Genomic DNA, 27729 nt, shown 5'->3' with positions numbered 1-27729 from the left:
GTTTGATGCATTTATTAAAAAACCCTTTCCTGTTGCCCTGAAAAATGACTGCACAGTGGGAGTGAGATAAGGCAAAAGGAGAAATGCTGGGAGAGGTGCATAGGGGTATATCATGACCTGTTGTGTCTTAAAATGTAAGATGATAACAAGCAGTAAAGTATGGGAGCATGAGCACTGTATGCAAGAAACCAAATTCATTTGACATTTTTTTCTTTACAGGATTACGTTTTGAAAACATCTTGAATAGTCTACCGTCTTGCTGGATTGCATTGCTTCACAACATAGAATGTCTTTCTGATCTGGAATTTATCTGGTGGCTATGAATGTGTTTCCTCCTGAATTTACGTTCTATGTTCCATTGGAACACTGAAGCTCTCCAGGACTGTTGTCTGCTCAGAAGCTAGCCTCTTTTTCTCACACTTGTTTAAATTCTGCTAGCAATGAGTTCTCAAAGCCATCCAGGTAAGGTCAAAAATCCTTTCTATCTAGAACAAAATGTTACCATGGGAAACCAGAAGTGATAGATGATGTGAGTTTTAAGGCTACTTACACAATATGTAGCAAGTTAGGAAACCTACCGTCTCTGAATTTTAATCAGGATCTTGCAAAGAACGAGGGATGTTAGACATGTAGCAGGATCTGGGACCAGGTATGAATAGAGCAGTGTTTCCCAACCGGTGTTCCGCGGCACACTAGTGTGCCGCCAGACATTGCCTGGTGTGCCGTGGGAGGGAGGCGGGCGAGTCAGGCGGCGAGAGGCGGGGCGGCGGCGGCGAGGAGAGGCCGCCCAGCGCGGGGCTCTCGCCGTCTGGCTGCCTGCGTGGCGCTGACGTCACGGGGCTGTAACGTCGAAAGAAACCCGGGAATCCAGGCTGCGGACAGCCAAACTTCGCCTTTTCTCTATGGCCAGCTTTCATCCTATCATATGCTAATACGTCTATGGTTGAAGCTGCGGAAGGGCGGAAGTTCCTGCGGGGAAGAACCGTCCGGTGAGCCCTGCGATCTTGGGAAGCTGAGTTCCCCCCTCGAGAACCGCCCCTCTCCCGCCGCCCTTCTTCTTCTCCGCTGCCCGCGTATGGTCCCGCCGCGTAGCATCCTCTCGGCGCCCAGAGCCCGGGGGGCTTCCTGCTTGCCATGGCGAGCGGCAGCAGCCTGGCGGCGGTAGCTGGCCTCGCAAAAGCTCCCGCCGCTGGAGGCCCCTTTGCGCCCGCTGGCCGCCTGTCAGCCGCCTGCTCCTGGGAGTGCCGGGCGGACCTGGCGGGAGTCCTGCGCCTCGTCCCGGAGGGGGAAACCGACGCCTGCGAGCCCCTGGGACCCCCGCTGAACGGGTGAGGAAGGCGCCCGAGACTGGGGGGGGATACACACGCCCCAGGTCGCGGGCCTTCCTGTTCTCTGGAAGGAGCCCCGGGAGCCGTGGGAAGGAGGCGAGGGGCAGCCGAGACGGGGCCTCGAGGGGCTTGGCGGGGGGCTGCCCCTCTTCCAGACACCCCCCAACCCCCCAGAATGACCGCCAAATGCTGAACAAGCATCAAACAACCACAGAGGCTTCCGCGTCGTGACTCAGCGGGCAGAGTGTAGGTGTGTTTTTGCACGAAAAGGATCCCAGGCACATCAGTTCCCGGCGTCGATCCCTGCCTTGGAAACCTTGGAGAGCTCCTGCCCTCCAAGTGCAGACCCGCCGCTGTCAACTTTTTCCACATTGAACCCAAACACATTGCACTTGGGGGAACCAGCTTCTTAAATCTTTGGCCATATAGTTTGCACGGTTGCACTTGGCACTGCGACCCAATTTGGATCAATTGGAAGACCAGTGGGTGTAGCAGCAGCCTGGCAAGAATAGGCTCTTGTCCTCATTCCACTTTTTCAATCCACCCTTCCCCCTCTGGGGTAGCTTTCTTACTTGCTCTAGAACAGTGGTTCCCAACCTTTTTTTGGGCCATGCCCCACCTAAACATCTCTAAAATCCTGCCCCCCCCCATGACGTATAATTCTTATTATTCAAAAAGTGAATAAGTAAAAAGTGACCTTTCCCCATCTGGCATGGTGGTGTGCCTCGAGATTTTTTTTCATGAAACAAGTGTGCCTTTGCCCAAAAAAGGTTGGGAAACACTGGAATAGAGAAGTCTCTGGGTGAAAATGACAAATGGAAGAATTTGAGGAATTATGAAGAGTTTTAAAGTAGTGGGGGTAGATGTTGGTGGAAGCTGAAGCAGTGGGTCATTGCAGTTGTCCCTGGTAAATTGCAAGATCTGCCCCATTCCCTTTTGATACCAGCTTCTGCCAACCTAGCAGTTTGAAAGCATGTCAGTGCAACTGTAGATAAATACCGTATTTTTCGCTCTATAACACGCACCTGACCATAACACGCACATCGTTTTTAGAGGAGGAAAACAAGGGAAAAAATATTCTGAATGAAACAGTGGACGTATCATTTTTGTGCTTCATGCTGTGGCCACAGACATGTGATCTGATGGTGAATTTGGGGTGACCCAATGCAAAAATCCTGAGAATCCCTGTGGATCCATGCTTTGTAACCACGTTTTTGCACCATTGCAGCCCCAGGCAACAGTGGGTGCGTGATTTTTTTTGGGGGGCAGGCTGTAGCCATGGACATGCTATGTGCTCTGATGGTGAATTTTGGCTGACCCAATGCAAAGATCCTGAGGATCCATGTGGACCCATACTTTTTAACCACGTTTTTGCACCATTGCAGCCCCAGGCAACAGTGGGTGCGTGATTTTTTTTGGGGGGGGGCAGGCTGTAGCCATGGACATGCTATGTGCTCTGATGGTGAATTTTGGCTGACCCAATGCAAAGATCCTGAGGATCCATGTGGATCCATGCTTTGTAACCACGTTTTTGCACCATTGCAGCCCCAGGCAACAGTGGGTGCGTGATTTTTTTTTGGGGGGACAGGCTGTAGCCATGGACATGCTGTGTGCTCTGATGGTGAATTTGGGGTGACCCAATGCAAAGATCCTGAGGATCCATGTGGATCCATGCTTTGTAACCACATTTTAAGTGGGGAGGGAAGGAAAAACACAGAAGGCTAAGAATGCAGGAGAGGGCTATAACGTGAGGAAAGGAAGGCAAAAGTTTCCCCCCACCCAGCCACCCAAGCCAGCCAGCGTGCTCTCTCTCTCTCTCTCTCTCTCCCTCCCTCCCTCCCTCCCTCTCCCTCCCACCAGCATGACAGAAGAAAGCATTTTAACTGCATTAAGAACTATTTAGCAGCGAAACCTAAGCTTTGCCATCCCTTAAGAGGTACAGACACTGTAATCTTCCAGATCGCATAAATTTACAGGCAAAACACTGTTTAAGGATTTCATCCTTTTAAATGGAAGAAAGCATATTTGAATGCTGTGTGTCTCCAAAAACAAAAAGCAGGAAGTCAAATCAGAATTTTAAGCCGAACCTGTAATCTCTCTTCCCTTCACAAACATTGTTCCCTCCGGAGCAGGGAGAGGATAGAAGGAGGGACGCTCTGCTTTCCCCTCTTCTTGCCTGGAGGGGAGGGGCTTTCCCTGCTCTTTGTTCCGTTTGAGCAAACACAGTAACGAAACAGAGCGGGTGGGCAGTAAGACCCTGAGGCAGAATGCAGGAAAACAACAGCTTCCTCTCTCACGGAGCTCCCTTCTCCCTGAAGCGCGGTTTGATTTTTGCCTCATTTTTCGGCTCCAGGGACCACACATTCGCTGCATAACACGCACAGACATTTCACCTTCCTTTTTAGAAGAAAAAATCTGCGTGTTATAGAGCGAAAAATACGGTAGGTACTGCTGCGGCAGGAAGGTAAACAGCATTTCCATGTGCTCTGGCACTTGTCACGGGTCCCGTTGTGCCAGAAGTGGTTTAGTCCTGCTGGCCACATGACCCGGAAAGCTGTCTGTGGACAAACGCCGGCTCCCTTGGCCTGAAAGCGAGATGAGCGCCACAACCCCAGAGTCGCCTTTGAATGGAACTTAACTGTCCTGTTATCATTACCTTTTACCCTTGGAGAAGTATGACTAAGTGTTCTGTAAGGATTTATAAAGCTTCCACAAACAGAAACTTAGGAAGATGCCTAGAATTAAAGGAGCCGTGTCTTCAAAACTTCCTACAGGGGCTGGATAGGCTTTGTCTAGCTGACTTACAGAATCTGCTGCCCCCAAAGTATTGGGACACTGGAGTGCATCTTGTATTACAGCCTTCAATGTGCTTCAACTGGGCCAGCTTGGCCAGCTGTTGCTCTAGCTTTGTGCATACCAGCTAGACTTGGGGTGGCATCTCATACCTCCAGCCCCTGTGCCTTCTACTTACTGTGATCTGAGGGCTGGGAATTAAGCATGAACACTGTCTTCCCCAAAACTTTGCTTTGTGCTGATTCTGTGTATGTCGGGTCTCTTTTTACTGATGTTCCTGTTCTTTGAGCCTGTGCCAGCTTCAGTCTCTCAAGTTTCTCAGCACATCCCTCAGCTTGGGCCTTTCCAGGCTTTCATCATGTGGGTACATGCTCTTTTCAAAACCTGGACTTTTCAAAACTTGGAGTTCTGAACTCCCAATTTTTGATATAATTGCTCCTTTAATAGCTAGGAAGTTACCACATATTGACAGTCTTATGTATATCTTGGTCTGTGACATTTTTGCTACCCCCCCCCCCCGGTAGTGTATCTTCTGTGCTTTAATTAACACAAATTGCTGTGTGTTTAGCTACTCAATGCAGTCTTGTGGAGATGACACGTTATGATAAGATGTTGGCATGAAAGAGGCCTCTACATTTTGTCCTGCATAGATGTGACCAAGAAACACCACCCATGTAGTAGTATTGGGTTCAGAAACAGGATATAGTGATTTTTATGTGCTAATGTGCTAGCCACTAGTAATAACAGATGAAAATGTTAATAGTTCTGTGAATGCTATCATAAAATAATGAATTATTTTATCCTCTGTATTTTGATAGTGTGGAGGAGTTAACTTTTCCTCCACTTACTTTGATTGCTGTGTTGCTATTTTGAACTTTAGATATCCTCAAGGGCTATTCATATACTTTTTATTTATATTGAAGTGCCATGCAGTAAAATATAATTTTCACATTTGGGAAGTAAATATAAATTAGTAGTAGCTGGTTGTTTTGTCCTGAAATGAATTCAAGTTGAAGTAAAAGTTGAATTATTGCCCTTTTCTTGCTGCTTTTAAAATAACCTCAAATATTGGTGCTCTCTGTTCATTCTAATGTCAGAGGTCACCACACTGAGGGTGCCATACTTCCATTTTATCTTAACTACAAAAGCTTTTTTATTCCAGAGAAACATTATTGGAGATTGCAAGTTAATATTCTTTCATAAAGGTTACGACTGATTTTTTTAACTTGAAAATCTGGGGCACAAAGTATTGTGCGCCATTGAAATATGTATTTTTTTAAAAACACACACACACTGTTTTTGTCAGTACTAAGCATCCTGAGATGCTTTCCTTACTGGACCTATACCATCATGTTTTACTTGTGGTGTTCTAATAAACCACTAGGGAGTATTATCAGTGGCATTGAACCTCAAACTCAGTCATAGTTCCAAGGCACCATGCGTTTAAGTGAAATCACCTATATTGTAATATCTATTGTAAAAGCCTGCAAAAAACCCACTCCTGCCCTGCCCCACCCCATTTTGTGACTTTTGGGTCACTTCTGGGTTCAGTGCGCCTGCTTGGTCATACACATATAAAGGTAAAGGGACCCCTGACCATTAGGTCCAGTCGTGGCTGACTCTGGGGTTGCGGCACTCATCTCGCTTTACTGGCCGAGGGAGTCAGCGTTTGTCCACAGACAGCTTCCAGGTCATGTGGCCAGCATGACTAAGCCGCTTCTGGCGAACCAGAGCAGCGCACGGAAATGCCGCTTACCTTCCTGCCGGAGCAGTACCTATTTATCTACTTGCAATTTGACGTACTTTTGAACTGCTAGGTGGGCAGGAGCAGGGACTGAGCAACAGGAGCTCACCCCGTCGTGGGGATTCGAACCGCTGACCTTCTGATCGGCAAGTCCTAGGCTCTGTGGTTTAACCCACAGCGCCAGCCACGTCCCCATACACACATATAGGACACGCCTAAAACGTGCATTTTAGAGTGTTATTTACCACGCTTGCTTTGGCAGCATATATACTAAAATATAAGAAAGTGTTATTTACCTTAGACTCTCACAGTGGTGCTTAAAAACAAAACAAATGTTGGAGTGGGGGGATTGAGGGACACCAAACTGGACACTCAAGGTGGGTGTCTCTGCCAGGCTTGTAATATGTGTTGGCAGGGGCACCAGCTACAGTAGACGGAAGGGGCTTCAGCCCCCTCAATATTTGTAAGCAGGGAGCTGAGCCCCTCCAGCAATCCCCCGCTGCCCCCAGGCAAGCACTTGAGCCCAGCCTCAGCTCTGCTCCTGAGTCAGGTCTGGCCCAGTGGAGGAGAGGCTGCGGCAGTAGCGTTGCTGGGCCGCCACCCCTCGTCTGTACAGGGCTGCAGGTGCGAGGGAGCTCCTGGGTCAGGTCAGCTGGGCAGCGCCATGAGACGGTGCTGCTGAGGCCGCATTCTCGGGCAAGCGCTGGCCTGCCAGGTGGGTGCAGGAGGCGTGGAGGGCGTTTTTCACCCTCCCCGCACACTGCTGTGATCACCAGAGCGCTTTCTGGGAAGGCGCTCTGGCGCCCATGCGTCCCAGCAGGCCTGGCTGGACTGGGGCGGGGGTGAGGCATGTGACGTCATGCACATGTGACGGCCTCCCTAATGTTGGGCCCAACTCAACACGCCGGTGTGTGTGCTGTTGTTAGTACGGAATCAGGAAATGGTAGTTACTCTGGATTAATTTGCCCAAAATACAATGGTATGGTTTGGGATACTTTTGATGCTTTCTTTTTGGAAATATTAATTGCTTCTGTTTTTCAAAAGGCCACAAAATACACCTGAAATAACCAATGGGAATCAAAACAGAAGCTAAAAAAGTGGGAAAACCACATTACGCATTTTGAATTTTAATGTGTTAACAATATATACAATTCATTTTCAGCAGCTGTAACCTAGGTTCAAGGGGCAATTTGGGAAGTAGCTTAGGTATCTGAGTTTCTCACACTGCTCACCTCCTTATTCTCGAACTATGAGGGAAGAGTGAGGGCATTGCTGGTTGCATGGCATTTTGGAAATGTCTCGCAAGTCCAGAGCAACGGATGGTGATATTCTGCTTCTCGCCATACACCTGCTGTGTCTGTGATGCATTTGGCTGGCCACTTTGGTAGGCCGGATGCTGGGCAAATTGAGGGCATGGAAGAGACCATTACTCTTCAAAAGATTTGAAGCATTTCAGGATTTGGACCAAAGACTCATAAATGATTTCTCTAACTGTGCAGAGCACCACGCCAAGAGGGTATATTCAAACCTTTACATTACTAAGATGTGCTTCCAAACTGTGTCATCTTCACATGTTTGCTTTGGAAACTGATTTGTAGAAAAGCAGCTTTATCTTTGGCATTTATTGGGGATGTTTCATGGGGATAAGCATCCTTTTCATTTAATATCGCTCCCACATTGCTGCCTCCCAATGTGCATTTGCAGTACAAAAATATTTATCAATGTTTGGGATTGTGATTTGGCTGTATAATGTCTTCCAGGCCCTGACAAACAGTTGAATTAATTTGAGTAAAGCTAGTACTTCAAACTTTTTCATAATGGCTGGTGACTTTTGTCATTCAGCATGCATGGGTTGTCTGTGATATTGTGTTCTTCAGGAATCTGCTGAAGGAACAATTTCTTTACATTTTAGTGTATTGCACGTATTTCAACAAAAATGTATTACAATTTTTCACTTACTCTGTCTATCAGGCAAGTAGGCAAGTTTTTAAAAGGCATAGAGCACTGGGAAATGTTCTGGCATGAATAGAAAATGGATCTTGTTCTCTCAGACAAGGGCATCTGCTCTACATGCCTGGATGCGCTTTCCCTCACATTTAATTGCCTTTAGAAAGCCACTGTTCCAATGTCTGCTCAGCAGTTGAGCTGAAAGGCAATGAGTATCTTGGATAAAGAAAGCACACTCCTTATGTTTTGAGACAACATGCCCACCACATCCATGAATTACTATGTATTTTTATGTTGTGATCTTTGGATGAAGGGCAGTATACAAATTTAATAAATAGTAATAATAAATGAAGCCATCACTTTCAGGACAGAGGAAGGAAAGGATACCAGAAGTAATCATGCAGTCCGGCATGGATGTGATGAAAACAAGTTCTTTGTGTGTATTGGTGGTGTTGCAAGTACAGATCTGGGGCAGGTGTACTGTTACGTATTGCTTATAGAAAAGTAGTACTTCTTAATTATTATCAAGGCTTCTGTTTTTCCTTACTCAACCTCAGTCCCACGGAGCAGGATTCAGATGACTTCTGCTTCCACAATGGAGGCTTCCCACCTCATGTGCCCTTGAGAACAGTGTATGGGGGAAGGGGGGGGGGTTGTTCTGTCTGGGAAGGATCAACATAGTACATTTGCCTGGATGGAAGGATCAACATAGTACAGTACCGTGTTTAATTCCTCACATGACTTTTTGGCTGCATTCACAACTGTGTGGCTTTTTACATTTCTGCGTTCACAAGAGATGACCTGCTACAAGCCAGTTCTCATTGTTTTCTGTAAATGGCACCCCTCCTGCAGGACTAAATATTTGTTGCACACACACAGCAAGTCAACATGAACAAACACACATACAAAATTATCCCATCCTCCTGTCCAGGCAGATTAGATTGCTGGGGTTTCTGGCCTTTTGGGGGGAATGTGGTGGTGTTCACCCAGACCACATAGTCCTCAGGCTTCGAGTAAAATTGATGTTCAATAGGGAATCATGCCCACAATCGTGATGGGGGGGAGTGAGTTATTATTTTTGTTTGTTACTGTGGTATGTATTTTTGTGTCTTTAAATTGTAAACCGCCCTGTGATCCTCAGATGAAGGGAGGTATTGAAATTTAATTTATAATTATAATAGAGGGGTGGTCACATCCACATCCTCTTACAGGACATATGTAGGGTGGCCTTGTGATTTCACCCCACCACATTTAATGAATTCTCCAAGGTGGATAAACATGTTTTCATAGAAAACATAAAGGAGAAGGCAAAAAGGCAGGCGAAAGCAAACAGCTTCCTCTTTTCAGTTAACCCATCCATTCAGTCTGAAAAGTGGAGAGGCTGGAACTTTAGATATCCTGAGATCGCCATCCACGTGAATCCTAGTCTTCCTTGGGATGGGGGGGGGGAGAATAAACAACTAGAAATGAATGAATGAATGATAGATAGATAGGTAGGTAGAAATAATTTTAAAAGTAAGGTGCACTTAAAGGAGAACTGGGGAGCCCAACACAAAGACTCCTCCTCATAGTCAGGCCCTGCCTCCTACTGGTGGGAGATGACAATCCAAAATGACTGAAAATGCTCTCTCAGAGAAAAATAGGAAACTTTTGCCTGGTTATAATTTGTGATGATTTCACACCCAATCACTGCAAAATACACAATGCTCAAAAGCAAGGTACAGAAAATCATAGAATTGTACAGTTGGAAGAGACCCAAGGGTCATCTAGTCCAACCAGCAATGCAGGAATTTCGGCTAAAGCGCCCATGGCAGATGGCCACCCAATCTCTGCTTTGGTGAAAGTATCCTTTGGCAGGAGGATCTTGCAACAAGTTTTGTGAATAGGGGTTCTCCTGCCCTCAGTGGACATTGTCGGCATGCAGAGGGCTGGGAGGCCAGCTGGCTAGCCCCAGCTCGGCCGACTCCTTCCAGCCGTGAAGACCATTGCCTCTGCTCTGACATAAATCAGTGACCCGGGCTTCTGAGCCACGGCACACTATCAGCAGATCGAACTACGCATACAGAATAGGCATGAGGCTTGTGGAAGCATACTACAACTACAGATTTATTAATCATAAATCAGGACAAAGAAACATGTCTCTCTCTCTCATGTCGTCTCAGAGAGAACAGGTAAAAGCAAAAGCTATACACACAATGGAAGTTCCCAGCATACTGTGTTGGAATGTAAACAGACACGTGACATGTAACAATCCCATGTCTGTTCCTTAAGGTGGAATGGAAATGTATGCTCTGCTGAAGGAGAACCAGAAAGTTCAGCTAACCATAAACAGAAAGTTTGACTTGTGAGGTTCCCTTCTATATAAGAAGCATAGCGTCAGTGAACCCCCATTTTATCCTGTCCTCTTTGCCTTTTACTTCAGTTTTCCTTGTTCTGTTCTTCCGAATTATTCTTTGTCGCTGGGAATTGTAGGTGGTTGCCGTGTAATGTTTTGTATCTTGCTGGCCAAGTCTATCGACTGGAGGAAGGTTCCCTTCTCTTCTGGCTGGCCACTAGCAGAGTTATTTTTTCTTTAGTGGGTCATTGAAGCCATTAGTAACTTGAGATAGTCAAATCTTTTTCAAAGAGAGCACAGCATAATAGCTACTGAATAAGAACTATTCTGACATTTTACCTCACAATTGCCAAATTTATCTCTCAATGTTCTATGACCTGCACTGTTCTAGTCTGCACTTTACACTCCTGGCCAATGACTGTAGAAATAGAAATGTGATTTGCCTTCAGAATGTTGTATTTGCTGTCTTTTTCTCTACCTTTTTTAGTTGGGGAGTATCATTTTCAGCTACAGTGATATAACTTATTCCTCTCTAGTTAGACCCAATGTGATGTTTTTCTTTACTAAATTATATGTGAGATGTGGTAAAATGGGGTTCTGAACTGGTGCTTCAAGGTTCTCATTGTGAAGCTCAGTACAAGACAGATGTATTCCTGGTCAGGAGGGAGGGAGACTGTGGATTAGGAGTTGAGGGGGGTTGTACTCAACTTGAAAAATCAGGTTTGCAGCTTAGGGGTGCTGCTAGATTCAGCTTTATATCTGGATGATCAGATAGTGGTAGCAGCTGGAAATGACTTTCCGTTCCTGAGGAAATTGCGTATGGCTATGGCCACACATTGTAGGTGGGAACTTCTGGCCTGTGGGCCAGTCTGGGCCCACTGGGGGGGGGGTCCAATTTGGCCTGTAAAGCCATTCCTCCAAACCATGCCCACTTGCTTATGTTGGTAGTGATGCCAGCTGATGGGCAGGACCTTCTTGGAAAGCCGCCTTTACACTGATCTCTTCAGCATCCCGAAAAGATCAGCATGACGTGGGTGAATGGCGTAGTGTGTGGGGGAGCTGTGGGCACTGTGGCCTCGGGCATTTTTTTTTGAGGGGGCATGACCAGGTGCCTCCAACAACAGGCTCCCTCATCGGCCCGACGCTGCCAGCTGTCTCCAGCCTGACCCCCCGGGGGCAGAGAGAGGAGAGTTGCAGCAGTGCTGCCCTCCACTTTTCTCCGCTGTGGTGGCCGGCCGTGGCAGCTCCTGACCCAGGGGCACAGTGGGCTCCCTTCACAGTGGCCCAGAAAAATTATAATCAGGAAAGTGCTTTGACAGCAGGAATTTCTGCTTATACCATTTAAAGTAAACCTTTCCTAAAACATTGTCTTCTTGAAATCTCAGTTGTGTGTTGAAAAACTTATTTTGTCTTTTTTTACAATTGAATTTAATTTAATTCCTATATTGGACTGTTTAATATACAATAAGGATTTATAAGAAATATATGTGTGTGTGTGTGTGTGTGTGTGTGTGTGTGTGTGTGTATATATATATATATATATATATATATATATATGTGTGTGTGTGTGTGTGTGTGTGTGTGTATATATATATATATATATTCTACAATCTGTATTTTGTATTATAACAGCAGTGAAAAGCCCCCAAACAGTTCCAGATTGTAGTTTCATTTCATGCACTTAATAAAAAGGAACCCAAAATTCTCAGAATTGTTCATTACTTTGCGCAGTGTGTTTTTATTACCGGTAACTCTATAATAGCTTCTTTTGCAACTTGTTATTAAGTATGAACTTAATAAAGTTTCTACAAATCATTTACCAATAACTTAACCAAACTGTTAGAATGATCAATTTGTATTGTATTAGGTATCATAGGCTACAGCAGTTGCTTACAATTTAAATGCAAGGTACAAAATGCCAGTAATATAAACACACTGTGTAAAAACAACCATGTTCTTACATAAAATTTAGTTCAATACAGTTGAGTACTGAAACAAAATATATTGTAATGTAAATTGTACTTATACCTGAAAACTATATATATATATATTGAGAATCGTAGCTCAGTTTCTTTGCCTCTATTTTTTCATCAGGTCATGTCTTCAGAACCTCTGGTGAACTTTAACCTGCTGGAGCTACTAACACTAGGTGGGTTTCTCTCTTTTTTCAGATGGACTTTCTGGCAGGGACCAGCCAGTAGAATTGTTAAATCCAGCCAGAGTAAACCATATGCCAAGTTCTGGTAAGAGATAAAGCTGTTTAATATTATGCCATATGTGAGAAGTATATGGTACATAACATTCTGTAAGGGGTGGGAGATCTGTAACTTGATACTTTTGGAATCATTTGGAGCATAGATTATTTGTAATATTTAATGTCAACTATGGAAAAATAATACTTAACAATGGAAACGGGAAGGATATTGAAGGAAGTAAACAAAGCAAAGCTGAGGCTAAATAGTTTTACTAATTTTTATATCAACCTTTGAGTTTTATGTTGATGCCTCATCTGTGTAAATATGGTCTGTTAGGGCTGATTTCTTTATCCCTGGGTTTATGAAATGGTGATTATTCTTGGAATGAGTAGATATGACAGAAATTACCTTTTTTTGGAAAGAGGTTAACTATCCAACTATTTGTGGCGTTAGGTTATTTGAATAACATGGTAAAGAAAGAATATTATGAGCTAGAATGGAATAGATATGGGTTAGATATTAATTGCAGAATTTATTCAAGCTAATTAAAATAGTATTGAGATAATGTTTGTATTTATAATCTTGGCCTATGCTCCAGTTGTTATATATATGTTATCATTGTAATCTGCTTGATTATATGTGATGCTATTGATTGGTACTAAGCTATAATTAATTTGTATAGGAAAATAGGATGGAATGATATTTGGTAACTAAAAGGATGGCCAGGTTTTTGAATATTGAGTTGATTGTATAAATATTATCAATCTCCATCACTCTGTCACATGCACACACATATACAACTCTCATACTCGGTATACAGATTTATTGAACAATTCTTTGTGTTTGCACATCTGTGGGGAAAGGAAGCATAATTACATATGTATGTTAAGGGGAATTTTGTATGTATGTTAAGTTGCTAATGTGTATGACAAGTCGCTGCAAATTCTCCTTGCCTTATAGAGAATGTGTTCATAACCCGGGGAATTGTGTACATCTCCTGGTCATTATTTTCTGGTCATTTCCTGGTCTTCATCAGGCATTGGGGAATGTGCATATATTGACAAACGTTTCTGCATTCTCCAGCCATTATTAATAATCTCCCACAGGCCTTGGAAATGTACATACCTTGACTGCATTCCATTGGTTCTCCAGGTAGTATGCACATATTCTGATCTGTACACGTAGTCTCCAAGATACATGACATTTTTTTTCTATTTCTCACCCCACTCCCCTGTCCAACACTGGCCCACTGTTTAATGTTACATGGCCCACAAAATACCCTCCCACTAATCCACAGGAAATGGATTGTAGCCTCCAGATACAAATTAATTTATTTTCGTAGTCCAGCCTCGTTTTCACTATGCTTACCTGTTCCCCAGTCAACTAAGCAGCAAAAGAGGAATTGCAGAGAGGGAAATGGTAGATCTTTCCTCCCACTCTCACAACTCTAATGGAAATTCTCACCACTCCTGCCACTGCTGTTAGCTTAGGAAAAAGGTCAATAGCAGCATAGGGTCAATCATAATGAGAATCGGGGGGGGGGGGGGGAGGGGAGATTTAACCAGATTAGGAAAGGTTACTCAGAAGGGAGAAGAGGGCTAAGAAGAGGAATCCACAACTGGGGTAACACCACTGAGAACGCTCAGCTGGAATCCTTATGCCCTCCCCAATCTCCCTGTGCAAGTCACCCTCCAAGTCAATTTGAGTTCTGAAAGCCGGCCGTAAGGGATCTAGATAGGAAGAGGCAACCTAGGGCCTTCCAGATATTCTGGAGCACAATTCCCATCATCATGGCCAAAGGTTAGCAATGATGGAAGTTGTAGTCCAGAACATATGGAAGGCAGTATATTGCTTACCACTGCTCTAGATAATCAATTCATGGAACTAGCTAGAATTTATATGCCTCTCCATGTTTTTAAATGTTGTCCCCAAAGGGCACATTTGATACTATTTTGTGTCTGGTATTGGCGGATGGGCAATAGTACATACCGAGTAGCCAAAGAAGGAAAAGATAAGCTTTGGGTCAGGAACATCTCCCCACCTGAACACTGTTACTTTAAAGGCCTTTGTGGCCTGATGCCTGTTCTGGCTTACCCTTCATTTACTGTGTGCCCACAGCTGAGAGCCTTCTCTAGCTTTATTATAAAGCACACTCTGGTTTGTTTCACAGCAAGTCATTGCTAAACCATGGGTTATGAAGCTTGTATAATCAAGCATCCAGTTTGCTTTTAAAGTGTGATCTAAGAGGTTGTGGAAATTGAATGAAATTCCAGAAGTCACTTTCCCAGTTGTGCAGCAAAAGAAGGGGGAGCAAACAAGCCTGAGGCTTTGCTCAGGTTCATTCTAAACTGCGTGTTGTGCTAAACATTGATTTATATTTATTCATGAACCAGCTCTTGGTTGTGCTTTGGGTTTTTGGATTCCTCTTTGTGTGTGGCTGGAGGTAGTGTGGGAGTGATAAACTGGTTAATGTTCACCAGGCTTTGCTTAAAAGAAGCAACTTCAAACCATTCCATTCATTGTAGTTAATTTTAAGCACAGTTCTGGGTCTGGATGGCATGGCAAGCTGTGGTTAACCAAAACTGAAAGCAAAAGCTTCCGAAAGCATCCTGACTTGGGTGAGGGAATGTGGAAGCCTAAAAGTTGCTGAGGCTCATTCCTGTTCATTCATTGTGCTAAACCACATTTTTGCATGGCATGTGAATGAAGCATAGTGCTCCCAATCTTGTAACCCTGATTGGAAGTGTTGTAAACAAAAATCTGCCCTTTTTCCCTTATGGGGGTATCCAAGAGCCCATATAGAGTCCTTACATAGGTTCCCTTTTGGTAGGAGAAAATAACAGAGGCCAACCAGAAAATATTGAGAAGCAAAGCAGCTAGTAAGCTTGATCTTTATTGATCTGTTGCAACAGGGTTCTCCCCTCACACGCAGGAGAGAGGATGAACCCAGAAAAATGGCGTGCAAGGCCTTATAAAGACACTTGAAATTGCCACCCTCTAGATCAAGACCACCCCCAGAAACATCATACATACCGTATTTTTCGCCCCATAAGACGCACCGGCCCATAAGACGCACCTAGATTTTTGGGGGGGAAATAAAGGAAAAAAAATTATTCCCCCCCCCAGGTGCGCTGCGCTACACCAGGAGCTTGGGGCATGCGGAGCTCAGCGCGCCCCAAGCTTCTGCGTGCCGGCAAGGTCTCCGCTAGCGTGGGAGAGCCGGGCGCCTCTCCCAGGGCTAGCGGACCCCTGCGCTAATCCAGAAGCTTGGGGCAAGCTGAGGTCAGCGCACCCCAAGCTTCTGCGTGCCGGCAAGCAGTCCGCTAGCCCTGGGAGAGCCGCGGGGCTCTCCCAGGGCTAGCGGATCGCTGCGCTATACCAGGAGCTTGGGGCGTGCTGAGCTCAGCGCGCCCCAAGCTTCTAGGTGCGCGCAAGCAGTCCGCTAGCCTTGGGAGAGCCGCGGGGCTCTCCCAGGGCTAGTGGATCGCTGCGCTACACCAGGAGCTTGGGGCGTGCTGAGCTCAGCGCGCCCCAAGCTTCTGCGTGCGCGCAAGCAGTCCGCTAGTCTTGGGAGAGCCGCGGGGCTCTCCCAGGGCTAGCGGATCGCTGCGCTACACCAGGAGCTTGGGGCGTGCTGAGCTCAGCGCGCCCCAAGCTTCTAGGTGCGCGCAAGCAGTCCGCTGCCGCCCCAAGCCTCGCGCACCCGGTGGGACCTCCTGCTGGGTGCGCGAGGCTTGCAGACACTCGCCCGAAGCAGGGGGAGCCCTCCTGAGGGCTCCCCGTGCTTCGGGCGACAGGCTGCCGCCCCAAGCCTCGCGCACCCGGTGGGACCTCCTGCCGGGTGCGCGAGGCTTGCAGACACTCGCCCGAAGCAGGGGGAGCCCTCCCGAGGGCTCCCCGTGCTTCGGGCGACAGGCTGCCGCCCCAAGCCTCGCGCACCCGGTGGGACCTCCTGCTGGGCGCGCGAGGCTTGCAGGCATTCGCCCCATAAGACGCACCCCGATTTCCCCTTCATTTTTGGAGGGGGAAAAGTGCGTCTTATGGGGCGAAAAATACGGTACATCACAGAAGGGGTGTAACCTAAGACCACCCCCCAGATACATCATACCTACATCACAGAAAAGGTGGTCTAAAACAGAAATTTGAATGTTGTTTTTCTCCTGTCATTGTTTATCTCCTGTCTGGCAGGTTACTTGATTGGATTGCCTGGGGAGCCTGGCCAGTCTTTTGTAATGATAAATACTTAGTTCCTGGGCCATGGCACAGGCTCACACCCTATTCAAACACAGACATACCTTTAAGACAGGATTTGTGAAGGAAAAGACAATGGGGAGGCTTTTCCATTTTCCTTTGACCTTGCAGAGAAAACATTGGGTCAGTTTGGGTCATTTTGGGATTCAAAATGGTTCCAGGTCAGGCTTCCTGTGCTGATCTATGTACGTGCTTGGTTGGTACACTTATGAACATTTAACATATATCTATGATGCTGGAAGATGAGCCCCTCAGGTCGGAAGGCGTCCAACATGCTACTGAGGAAGAGCGGAGGACAAGTACAAGTAGATTCAGAGCTGATGAAGCGGCTGGGCCAAAGCCGACGCTCAGTTGCGGATATGCCTGGAAGCGAAAGGAAAATCCAATGCTGTAAAGAAAAATATTGCATAGGAACCTGGAATGTAAGAACCATGAACCTTGGTAAGTTGGATGTGGTCAAAAATGAGATGGCAAGAATAAATATTGACATCCTGGGCATCAGTGAACTAAAATGGACGGGAATGGGCGAATTCAGTTCGGATGACCATCACATCTACTACTGTGGGCAAGAATCCCGTAAAAGAAATGGAGTGGCCCTCATAGTCAACAAAAGAGTGGCAAAAGCTGTACTGGGATGCAATCTCAAAAATGATAGAATGATCTTGATACGAATCCAAGGCAGACCTTTTAACATCTCAGTAATCCAAGTTTATGCACCAACCACTGGTGCTGAAGAAACTGAAATTGACCAATTCTATGAAGACTTACAACACCTTATAGAAATGACACCAAAGAAGGATGTTCTTCTCATTATAGGGGATTGGAATGCTAAAGTAGGGAGTCAAGGGATAAAAGGAACAACTGGCAAGTTTCGCCTTGGAGTTCAAAACGAAGCAGGGCAAAGGATAATAGAGTTTTGTCAGGAGAACAAGCTGGTCATCACAAACACTCTTTTCCAACAACACAAGAGACGACTCTACACAGAGTGGACAGAGTGCCTGAAGAACTATGGATGGAGGCTCATAACATTATACAAGAGGCAGCAACTAAAACCATCCCAATGAAAAGGAAATGCAAGAAAGCAAAGTGGCTGTCCAACGAGGCCTTACAAATAGCGGAGGAGAGAAGGCAAGCAAAATGCGAGGGAGATAGTGAAAGATACAGGAAATTGAATGCAGATTTCCAAAAAATAGCAAGGAGAGACAAGAAGGCTTTCTTAAACGAGCAATGCAAAGAAATAGAGGAAAACAATAGAATGGGAAAAACCAGAGATCTGTTCAAGAAAATTGGAGATATGAAAGGAACATTTTGTACAAAGATTTCCATAATAAAAGACAAAAGTGGAAAGGACCTAACAGAAGCAGAAGACATCAAGAAGAGGTGGCAAGAATACACAGAGGAACTATACCAGAAAGAAATGGATGTCTTGTATACCCCAGGTAGTGTGGTTGCTGACCTTGAGCCAGACATCCTGGAGAGTGAAGTCAAATGGGCCTTAGAAAGCATTGCTAATCACAAGGCCAGTGGGAGTGATGATATTCCAGCTGAACTATTTAAATTTTTTAAAGATGATGCTGTTAAGGTGCTACACTCAATATGCCAGCAAGTTTGGAAAACTCTACATCTCAATCCCAAAGAAGGGCAGTGCCAAAGAATGCTCCAACTACCGCACAATTGCACTCATTTCACACGCTAGCAAGGTTATGCTTAAAATTCTACAAGGCAGGCTTAAGCAGTATGTGGACCGAGAACTCCCAGAAGTACAAGCTGGATTTAGAAGAGGCAGAGGAACCAGAGACCAAATTGCAAACATGCGCTGGATTATGGAGAAAGCTAGAGAGTTCCAGAAAGGCATCTACTTCTGCTTCATTGACTATGCAAAAGCCTTTGACTGTGTTAACCACAGCAAACTATGGCAAGTTCTTAAAGAAATGGGAGTGCCTGATCACCTCATCTGTCTCCTGAGAAATCTCTATGTGGGACAAGAAGCTACAGTTAGAACTGGATATGGAACAACTGATTGGTTCAAAATTGGGAAAGGAGTACGGCAAGGCTGTATATTGTCTCCTTGCTTATTTAACTTATATGCAGAATTCATCAAGCGAAAGGCTGGGCTGGATGAATCCCAAGCCGGAATTAAGATTGCTGGAAGAAATATCAACAACCTCAGATATGCAGATGACACAACCTTGATGGCAGAAAGTGAGGAGGAATTAAAGAACCTTTTAATGAGGGTGAAAGAGGAGAGCGCAAAATATGGTCTGAAGCTCAACATCAGAAAAACGAAGATCATGGCCACTGGGCCCATCACCTCCTGGCAAATAGAAGGGGAAGAAATGGAAGCAGTGAGAGATTTTACTTTCTTGGGCTCCATGATCACTGCAGATGGTGACAGCAGTCACGAAATTAAAAGACGCCTGCTCCTTGGGAGAAAGGCGATGGCAAATCTAGACAACATCTTAAAAAGTAGAGACATCACCTTACCAACAAAGGTCCGTATAGTTAAAGCCATGGTTTTCCCAGTTGTGATGTATGGAAGTGAGAGCTGGACCATCAAGAAGGCTGATCGCCAAAGAATTGATGCTTTTGAATTCTGGTGCTGGAGGAGACTCTTGAGAGTCCCATGGACTGCAAGAAGATCAAACGTATCCATTCTGAAGGAAATCAACCCTGAGGGCTCACTGGAAGGACAGATCGTGAAGCTGAGGCTCCAATACTTTGGCCACCTCATGAGAAGAGAAGACTCCCTGGAAAAGACCCTGATGTTGGGAAATATGGAGGGCACAAGGAGAAGGGGACGACAGAGGACGAGATGGTTGGACAGTGTTTTCGAAGCTACAAACATGAGTCTTACCAAACTGAGGGAGGCAGTGGAAGACAGAAGTGTCTGGCGTGCTCTGGTCCATGGGGTCACGAAGAGTCGGAGACGACTAAACGACTAAACAACAACATGACCTCAGAATTCCTATTACAGAAGGCAGGAACTGTATTGTGTTTCCCTTTTAGGACTTGAATTTCTCTATCTGATTCTGTTTTTGGAGATAAATTTGGTGCACGTGTAATCCTGACCAAGGTTACCTCTCTGCCTATCCCACCCCCACCCACCCCCCAAAAAACACAGGGAAAATTCTCATAGTTTGGAGAAAGGACTGAATTTTCTGACATTAAGACCTGTTCAACTGTGAAACAGACTCACACAAGAGGTGGCAGACATTGGAGGTTTTTAAGCAGAGATTAGATGGCCCTCTGTCATGGATGCTTATTTGAGATTCCTACATTGGGGTCCCTTCCAACTCTACAATTCTCTATTATTCTAACATGGGAACATGTTCCAGATCGCCTTATCAGCGTTGAGAGACTAGCACATATTGTCTGTGCTGAGCTCATCCTAGTGTCTTACTGTGAAGGACTTCCAGTTTGAATATGGTTTGCAATATATAAACCATATTACTTATATGTTACGCTTTAAAGTTCTGCTTGATTTTTATCTTCTGGTTTGAATCCTTAGTCTAGCTTCATAGTGTTCAACATATTATATTATTTGTGACTAAAAAGGCTTTTAAAACAGAATGGACAAATATCTGGCGATATATGCTATAGCTTGCTATTATTCCATGTTGAGGTATGTTCTACTACAGCTTCAATAAAAATATCATTCCTGTATCTTGGCACTGCAGTCAGATACTGCAGAAGCTTGTTTCTATAAATAGCTATGATCTCACTGTCTCTTAGTGTTTCAGCAAATTTTGACATTTACTGAAGTGTGGACTGTGAATAGAGTGCCATGCATATACAGTGCAATCTTCTAAGCAATAATACTGTTAAGCATGTATTTGTGACAAATATTGAGCAGAAGAAAAATGATGCTCAGTGAACAATTTTAGAGATAATTTTTAAATGGATTCTGGGGGGTTTATCCTCTAAGTGAGTTGCTAGTCTAAGTGGCTTTGTGCTAATATATTCTTGATAATTAACAGCATTTGTTTGAATGTTCCTTTGAATTTATTATAATTTCCATTTGATATATGTTGCACATACCCAAATCACATGCTACATTTTTCTCAGATGAAAATATTGTTTGGCAGCCATTAACTTGATCTAAAATTCTGAAGGACTTGTAAAATATATGTTGAGTTCTTGTGCAAGGATTTTAGTGTCTGAAATAGTTTAAGATCATTGCACATTGATACACACAGGAAATAACGTGAGAAACTATGTTGGTGGGTTCAAGTTCAGAGACTAGGTTTCTGGTAGACTAAAATAGCAATAAATTCAAAATGTTGGTTAGATAGTTGTGTTCCTCATATATTGTGTGTTGAATTAACTGTGGGGCAGTGGAGTGCTGAATCTTTCATGTGTTGCCACCATTAGCAAGGAGAAGGCACTTTCACTCGCCTAGAGAGGGAGGGGCAAAGTTTCCTTCCAGCAAGAGTCCCCTGTACTTTATGCGTTGCTAGCTAAGAGGGTCTTATTGGGAGGAGGCTTGTCTAGAGACGGCTGTTTGGAAGGTGGATTTTAAAAGCCCCTTTGCCCAAGCAGAGCATCTGCAAGGGTTGCCTTGATTTCTTTGGCGGGGATTTTAATGTGTTTTTAAAGCACCTTTTTAAGGGTGGAAAATATATATTGTGAATTCACACACACATACTTGCAGACAGTGGGTTGCAGGTATGATGGAATATATTTTATTTGACCATAATTTTAAAACTTTAGATTTAAAAAATGTATGAGCATTGTCAGAGTGAAGTGTGTGTGTGTGTGTGTGTGTGCGTGTGTATGTGTGTAAAAAACAAATTCACTAAAAATACATTTTCATTTTACACTTTATAGTCATAAGTAAAATGTCTTGGAGGTTCATTTTTTACATAGGCAATCTTTGGAAAAATTTAATTTCTCGGTATACATGTTTTAACTTGGTGTTAAAATGACAACTAAGACAGTGATCTATCTATAATAAAAAGTAGCATAATCATTGAAAATCTGTATTATATTCTTTTGTGGTGTTGAAAAGACTGGACTCCAAGAATACAACCTATTCATAATTTAAACCTAATTTGTGCCTTTGGCATTTCTCATTAAAACTCTGAATATAGCCTTTGTATACTTTTTTGTAGACGTCATGAATCTGATCATACTAATATGTTGTGAAGACATAGCTGTTAAAAGCAATTTTCTAGTTCACCATAAAATATTCATGACAATACAGGCTTTTTCTGTTTGGCTGACATGTTCATTAAGTAGAGAAGGTTTTATTGTTTCCCGAAGAGTACTGTGGGTCAGAGGCACTCATTGCTTCTGTTTGGAAGTTGTGGCATGTCTGATAGTTTTTTGTGACTGAAGTAGTATGAGTCATGTTTGACGCACCAGTCTGTGAATACAATGAATGGGAATGATGTTGATGAGCTCTGCAGCTGGCACGCTTGTCTAATACCGAAGGCATTTGAGGCAGGTATTATTTGTAGCAACTAAATAGGTAAAATGTGTAGGTTTTCTTCAGAAGTGGCTCTGCCACAGTGTAATAAAGCTCATTCTACAGGGCAAATTTGAGACACTTGCTAATGGAGAAGCACTGAGTTGCTGATTCTTTATATCAGTATAGAAATTCGGAAATGACAAAATGCAGTTTCATGTTGAATGAACTACACATCTGTTTTCAAATTGGGGAGCTTTCGTGGCACTTCTGGGCTCTAATCTAGAGAAGGTGAGTGAAGCGTGAGTCCAAGGGAAATCAGTAGGATATGGGCTCTCATTCTCTTAAGTGGGCTGGGGCCATGATACAAAAATACTCTGGTTTCATAGTTTTAAAGTGTACAGTGGTACCTCCGGTTGTGGACGGGATCTGTTCCAGAGCTCCGGTTGGATCCCGAGGTTTCCGCACCTGGAAGGACCGCTTTTGCAACCCGAAGTTTACGTTGCCTGAGGGTAACGTAAGCCGAGGTGCTACTGTTTCTAAGGAAACCGGTGTGGCCGTAAAAGGAGCTTTACAGATGAGCTGAGAGTTAAGAAGGGCATGTATAAGAAATGGAAGAAAAGGGAAATCACAGAGGAGGAGTATACACGAGTAGCCAACAGTTGCAGGGGGAAAGTCAGGCTGGCTAAAGCTCAGAATGAGCTCAGGCTTGCAAGAGAGGTTGAAAATAATAATAAAAAAGGTTCTTTGGCTGTGTCCGAAGGAAGAGAAAGAACAAGCAAGTGGCAGGTCCTCTGTGTGGAAAAGATGGAGAAATGCTGTTGAGTGACAAAGAGAAGGCGGAGCTACTCAACATCTACTTTGCCTTTGTCTTCACTCAAAATAAAGGTGATGCACAGCCTGGTGATAACAGAATAAATGATGTAAGCAGGGAGCTGCAGCTCAATATAGGAAAAGAGGTAGTAAGGGAACACCTAGCTACTTTAAAGGAATTCAAATCTACAGGGCCTGGAGAGCTGTCTCCAAGGGTTCTAAAGGAGCTTGCGGATGTAATGTCAGAGCCTTTGTCTATGATCTTTGAGAATTCTTGGAGAACAGGTGAGGTCCCTGCAGACTGGAGGTGAGCAAATGTCCCCATTTGCAAAAAAGGGGGGAAATGAAGACCCAGGTAACTACTGACAAGTGAATTTGACATCAGTACCAGGAAAGGTCCCAGAACAGATAATTCCACAGTCAGCCCTTGCTAACACTGCCTTGGTCAGCTCTTCCCTGCCAGCTGGCTGCTGCAGAAATCACCACATCTTTGAGAACAGGTTAGCTCTCCCCACCATCACTAGAAATACAGTGGTACCTCAGGATGCAAACGGGATCCGTTCCGGAGCCCCGTTTGCATCCCGAAGCGAACGTAACCTGTGTCCGCGTGTCTGCGCATGCGCGGGTCACGTTTCGGCGCTTCTGCGCATGCACGTGACATCATTTTGACGGTCTGCGCGTGCGGCGAAACCCGGAAGTAACGCGCTCTGTTACTTCCAGGGTCGCCACGGAGCGCACCCCGAATTTGCCTAACCCAAAGTGTATTCATCACGAGGTATGACTGTAGCTACAATAGGCTGAGCAAAAACAGCTGCCTGTAAAAATTTCTGCCTCTTTGAGAACTGGTGAGCTCTCCCCTGCCATTGCTACAAATAGCTACAGGTTGAGAAAAGATGCTTGGCAGGGGGTTGGACTCGACTCGATGGCCCTTGTGGTCTCTTCCAACTCTATGATTCTATGATTCTATGATTCTATGACCCTCTAAAAATCTCTGTCTCTTTGAGAACAGGTTATTGCTACAAATAGCTACAAAAGGTTGAGCAAAAACTGCAGCCTGATGGAGAAACAGATCTTTCAGAAACCATCTCTAGAGTCTCCCATGCCTCCTCTGTGTTAACCCTTTCCCTTCCTTGCTCCAGTGATGAGCTTCTCTGTAGTACTACCCTTCCAAGGAACTTCTTTTTTAGCTGTGCTCTCTCTCTCTTTCCCTTCCAAGTTGCTTGCACTATGCTGCTGCAAGGGGGAGGGATACCAAGTTGGCTTGCAAGTCGTCTCAGAATAAAAGGGGGGACCCCCCTGTGTTTTTTGTGTGCGCCTTTCTTTTGGGGCAGAAGCAACCCACAGACTATATGGCGATGCCAACAGAGGACATTGATGAATGCCCTCTGATATGGGACATGAGGCATCCTTCCCAAAGTTGAAAGTGCTTGCAAAGAAATATTTGGCTATCCAAAAACGGAACAAGTGTGCCATCTGAAAATGTGTTCAGCACTGCTGGCAATGTTCTTCAAAGGCAAATGACATCTCTATTGCCAGAGAATGCAGAAATGCAGATTTTCATTGCAAAAAAATATATAAATTTCATTTAATAATTTTTAGTTCTGTAAAATTTTATCCCTCCTTCCTGGTTTGGCCTGGTTTATAAAAGAAATGCAATGTAACAATATGTTAAGAGTAAGTAAAAATTTATCAGTTTTAGAATTAGACTGATAGGTTTTAGCAGTTGCCAGGACATTCCCACGTTCATTTCTATATAGCTTCAGCCTTATTTCAGATATCGTGATATATCAAAATATTGTGATGTTTAGATGGTGATATATCACAATGTTGAAAATCAGATATTAACCAGCCCTCATGATTATTAAGACCCAGCATAGGTTTCTCAAAAATAAGCCATGACAAACCAGTCTGATCTCTTTTTTTTGTTTTTGGATGGAGTAACAAGCTTGGCGAATCAGGGGAATGGTGTGGACGTAGTGTATCTTGATTTCAGTAAGGCTTTTGACAAAGTCCCCCATGATAATCTTGCGAGGAAGCTGGTAAAATGTGGGTTAAATGAGGTAACTGTAAGGTGGATTTGTAGCTGGTTGGTGGACCAAACCCAAAGAGTGGTCATTAGTAGTTCCTCACAATCCTAGGAAAAAGTGACAAGTCGGGTGCCACAAGTTTCTGTCCTGGCCCCGTTGTTGTTCAATGTCTTTATAAACTACTTGGATGAAGGAATTGAGGGGATGCTCATCAAATTTGCAGATGATATCAAACTGGGAGGGGTAGCTAATTCAGTAGAAGACAGAATCAGAATTCAAAATGACTTTAACAGATTGGAGAACAGGGTCCAAGCTAACAAAATGAATTTCAATAGGGACAAATGTAAAGTTCTGCACTTAGGCAGGAAGAACCAGATGCACAAATATAGGATTGGGAACACCTGTCTTACTAGCAGTACATGTGAAAAGGATCTAGAGGTCTTGGTAGACCACAAGCTTATCATGAGTCAACAGTGTGATGCAGCAGCAAAAAAAGTCACTGCTGTTCTAGGCTGTGTCAACCGAAGTCTAGTGTCCAGATCAAGGGAAGTAATAGTCCCACTCTCTTCTGCCTTGGTCAGACTACACCTGGAATATGGTGTCCAATTCTGGGCACCACAATCTCAGAAGGATGTTGACAAGCTGGAATGTGTGCAGAGGAGGAATCAAGGGTCCGGAAACCAAGCCTTATGAGGAACAGTTGAAGGAGCTGGGTATGTTTAGCTAGGAAAAGAGGAGACTGAGAGGAGATATGATAGCCATCTTCAAATACAGGGGTCAGCAACCTTTTTCAGCTGTGGGCCGGTCCACCGTCCCTCAGACCATGTGGTGGGCTGGACTATATTTGGGGGGGTGGGGAAATGAACGAATTCCTATGCCCCACAAATAACCCAGAGATGCATTTTAAATAAAAGCTCACATTCTGCTCATGTAAAAACACCAGGCAGGCCCCACAAACAACCCAGAGATGCATTTTAAATAAAAGGACACATTCTATTCGTGTAAAAACACGCTGATTCCCAGACCATCCGCAGGCTGGATTGAGAAGGCAATTGGGCCGGATCCGGCCCCTGGGCCTTAGTTTGCCTACCCATGGACAAGATGACCCATGGGTCTCATTGAACTCGTATGATTCTATGATTTCATTTCTGTATTTTAAAGAAATAATAAATTTTAAGAAATTGTGTAATTTAAGAAATATTTTTATTATTATTCATTTCATTTCTGTATTTTAAAGAAAAGATCTCAAAGCGGTTTACAATACATTAAACATCAAATTAAAAACCCCAGAATAAAATAGGTACAAGCTTCAAGGAAAATGGCTGGGAGGTCGCCTGCTCTTGATGGGGTTACACTTCCTCTGAAGGAGCAGGTTCGTAGCCTGGGGGTCCTCCTGGATCCTTTGCTGTCGCTCGAGGCTCAGGTGGCCTCAGTGGCCCGGAGTGCCTTCCATCAGCTTCGGCTGGTGGCCCACTTATGTCCCTTTCTCGACATGGATAGCCTAACTGCGTCTATGCTCTGGTAGCCTCAGGGTTAGAATACTGCAATGTGTTATACCTAGGGCTGCCTCTGAAGATGGTTTGGAAATTTCAGATGGTGGAGAATTCAGCAGCCAGGTTGCTCACCGGAGGAAGACGGTTTGAGCATATTACACCGATCCTGGTCCAACTGCAGTGGCTACCAGTTTCTTTCCGGGCCCAATTCAAAGTGCTGGTTTTGACCTGTAAAGCCTTAAATGGCTCAGGACCACAATACTTCAAGGATCTCCTATTTCCATATCAACTTACCCAGACCCTGAGATCAACTTCTGAGGCCCTCCTTCGTGTCCCTCCTCGAAAGGTCCGGAGGGTGGCAACACAAGAACGGGGCCTTCTCTGCAGTGGCTCCCCATCTGTGGAATGCTCTCCCCAGGGAAGTTCGCCTGGCGCCTTCATTATACACCTTTAAGCACCAGGCAAAAATGTTTTTTTTTTAATCAGGTCTTTGGTTGATTTGATTGACATCCTATACCCTTTTAAAATGTGGCTCTTTTGTGCTGTTTTGTGAACCGCCCTGAGACCTCCGTGTATAGGGCGGCATATAAATTCAATAAATAATAAAAATAAAGTATTTCAGATCCTTATATGCAGACATGTCCAACTTCTTGTTTCTTGTGCATCCTGCTTCTTGACTAGCGCTGACTTGAAGGTAGAGATTTCAGGAATCAAAGCTTCTTTCTGTCCATTGTCTTGTTGCAAATCAGTTCTTATTTATTTATTTATTTACATCCTGCTATTCAGATAAATATTGCTTCCTAAAATAGCTAACATCAGTAAAAAATACAGTATATGCAACACTCCCAAAGGAAGGCTTGTAAATTAATTAAATAATGTCATAATTTGATTATCTACCTTCTAAATGATTAATTCATTCACATTTAATCTGCATATGTTAAAAATATCTGTATAGTTATATATTGAAGTTATCATGAGAGCTTTTGTTAAATTGTAAGTTACTAGTCATTGTTGGAAGGAAAGACTAATATATTCTGCTTTTCTCATTCTTTATAACTGAAATATGGTAGCACCAAAATAGCTTCCAAAAGTGTTTTTGTTTTAAACTTACTAACTTAAATGGTTCTTTGTGGTTAACTGACTTGAGCAAGGGTAGTTAACATTCAGTTGTTTTTGAAGTGCAACGCCCATCCTCCTTGCCATTGTTCATGTGGCTGATCAGAGTTAGATTTTAAGGACAGCTGTGGCTATTGGAATTACATTTTGATCCAAATATGATGTTATAAATCTAAGTGGCCTTAGTGATACGGTTGCTGGCATCTGTCTTTGCCTGCCTTACCAGCTACAACAACAACAACAACAATAATAATAATTTTTATTTATTATTTCTACCCCG

General features: G+C 44.2%; 1 protein-coding gene across 4 annotated transcripts in view; it reads left to right on the top strand.

The window, feature by feature from the left end:
* HDAC4 (histone deacetylase 4) overlaps nucleotides 1-27729 on the top strand; it is a 129824-nt gene that overhangs the window by 30537 nt on the left and 71558 nt on the right. For 3 of the 4 annotated variants that reach the window (XM_081205323.1, XM_081205324.1, XM_081205326.1), the window contains exons 2-3: nucleotides 220-462; nucleotides 12319-12390. In XM_081205323.1, coding sequence (XP_081061449.1) covers nucleotides 441-462; nucleotides 12319-12390 — 94 coding nt within the window. In that variant the 5' untranslated portion in view covers nucleotides 220-440. Of the gene's footprint in view, nucleotides 1-219; nucleotides 463-12241; nucleotides 12297-12318; nucleotides 12391-27729 lie in introns of all 4 variants that reach the window. The other variant, XM_081205325.1, reaches the window with a different exon arrangement.

Source organism: Podarcis bocagei (genome assembly GCF_964188305.1).
Source record: "Podarcis bocagei genome assembly, chromosome: 1".
Classification (NCBI taxonomy): domain Eukaryota; kingdom Metazoa; phylum Chordata; class Lepidosauria; order Squamata; family Lacertidae; genus Podarcis; species Podarcis bocagei.
Note: the sequence above shows the minus strand (reverse complement) of the source record. Positions and strands in the feature narration are given on the sequence as shown.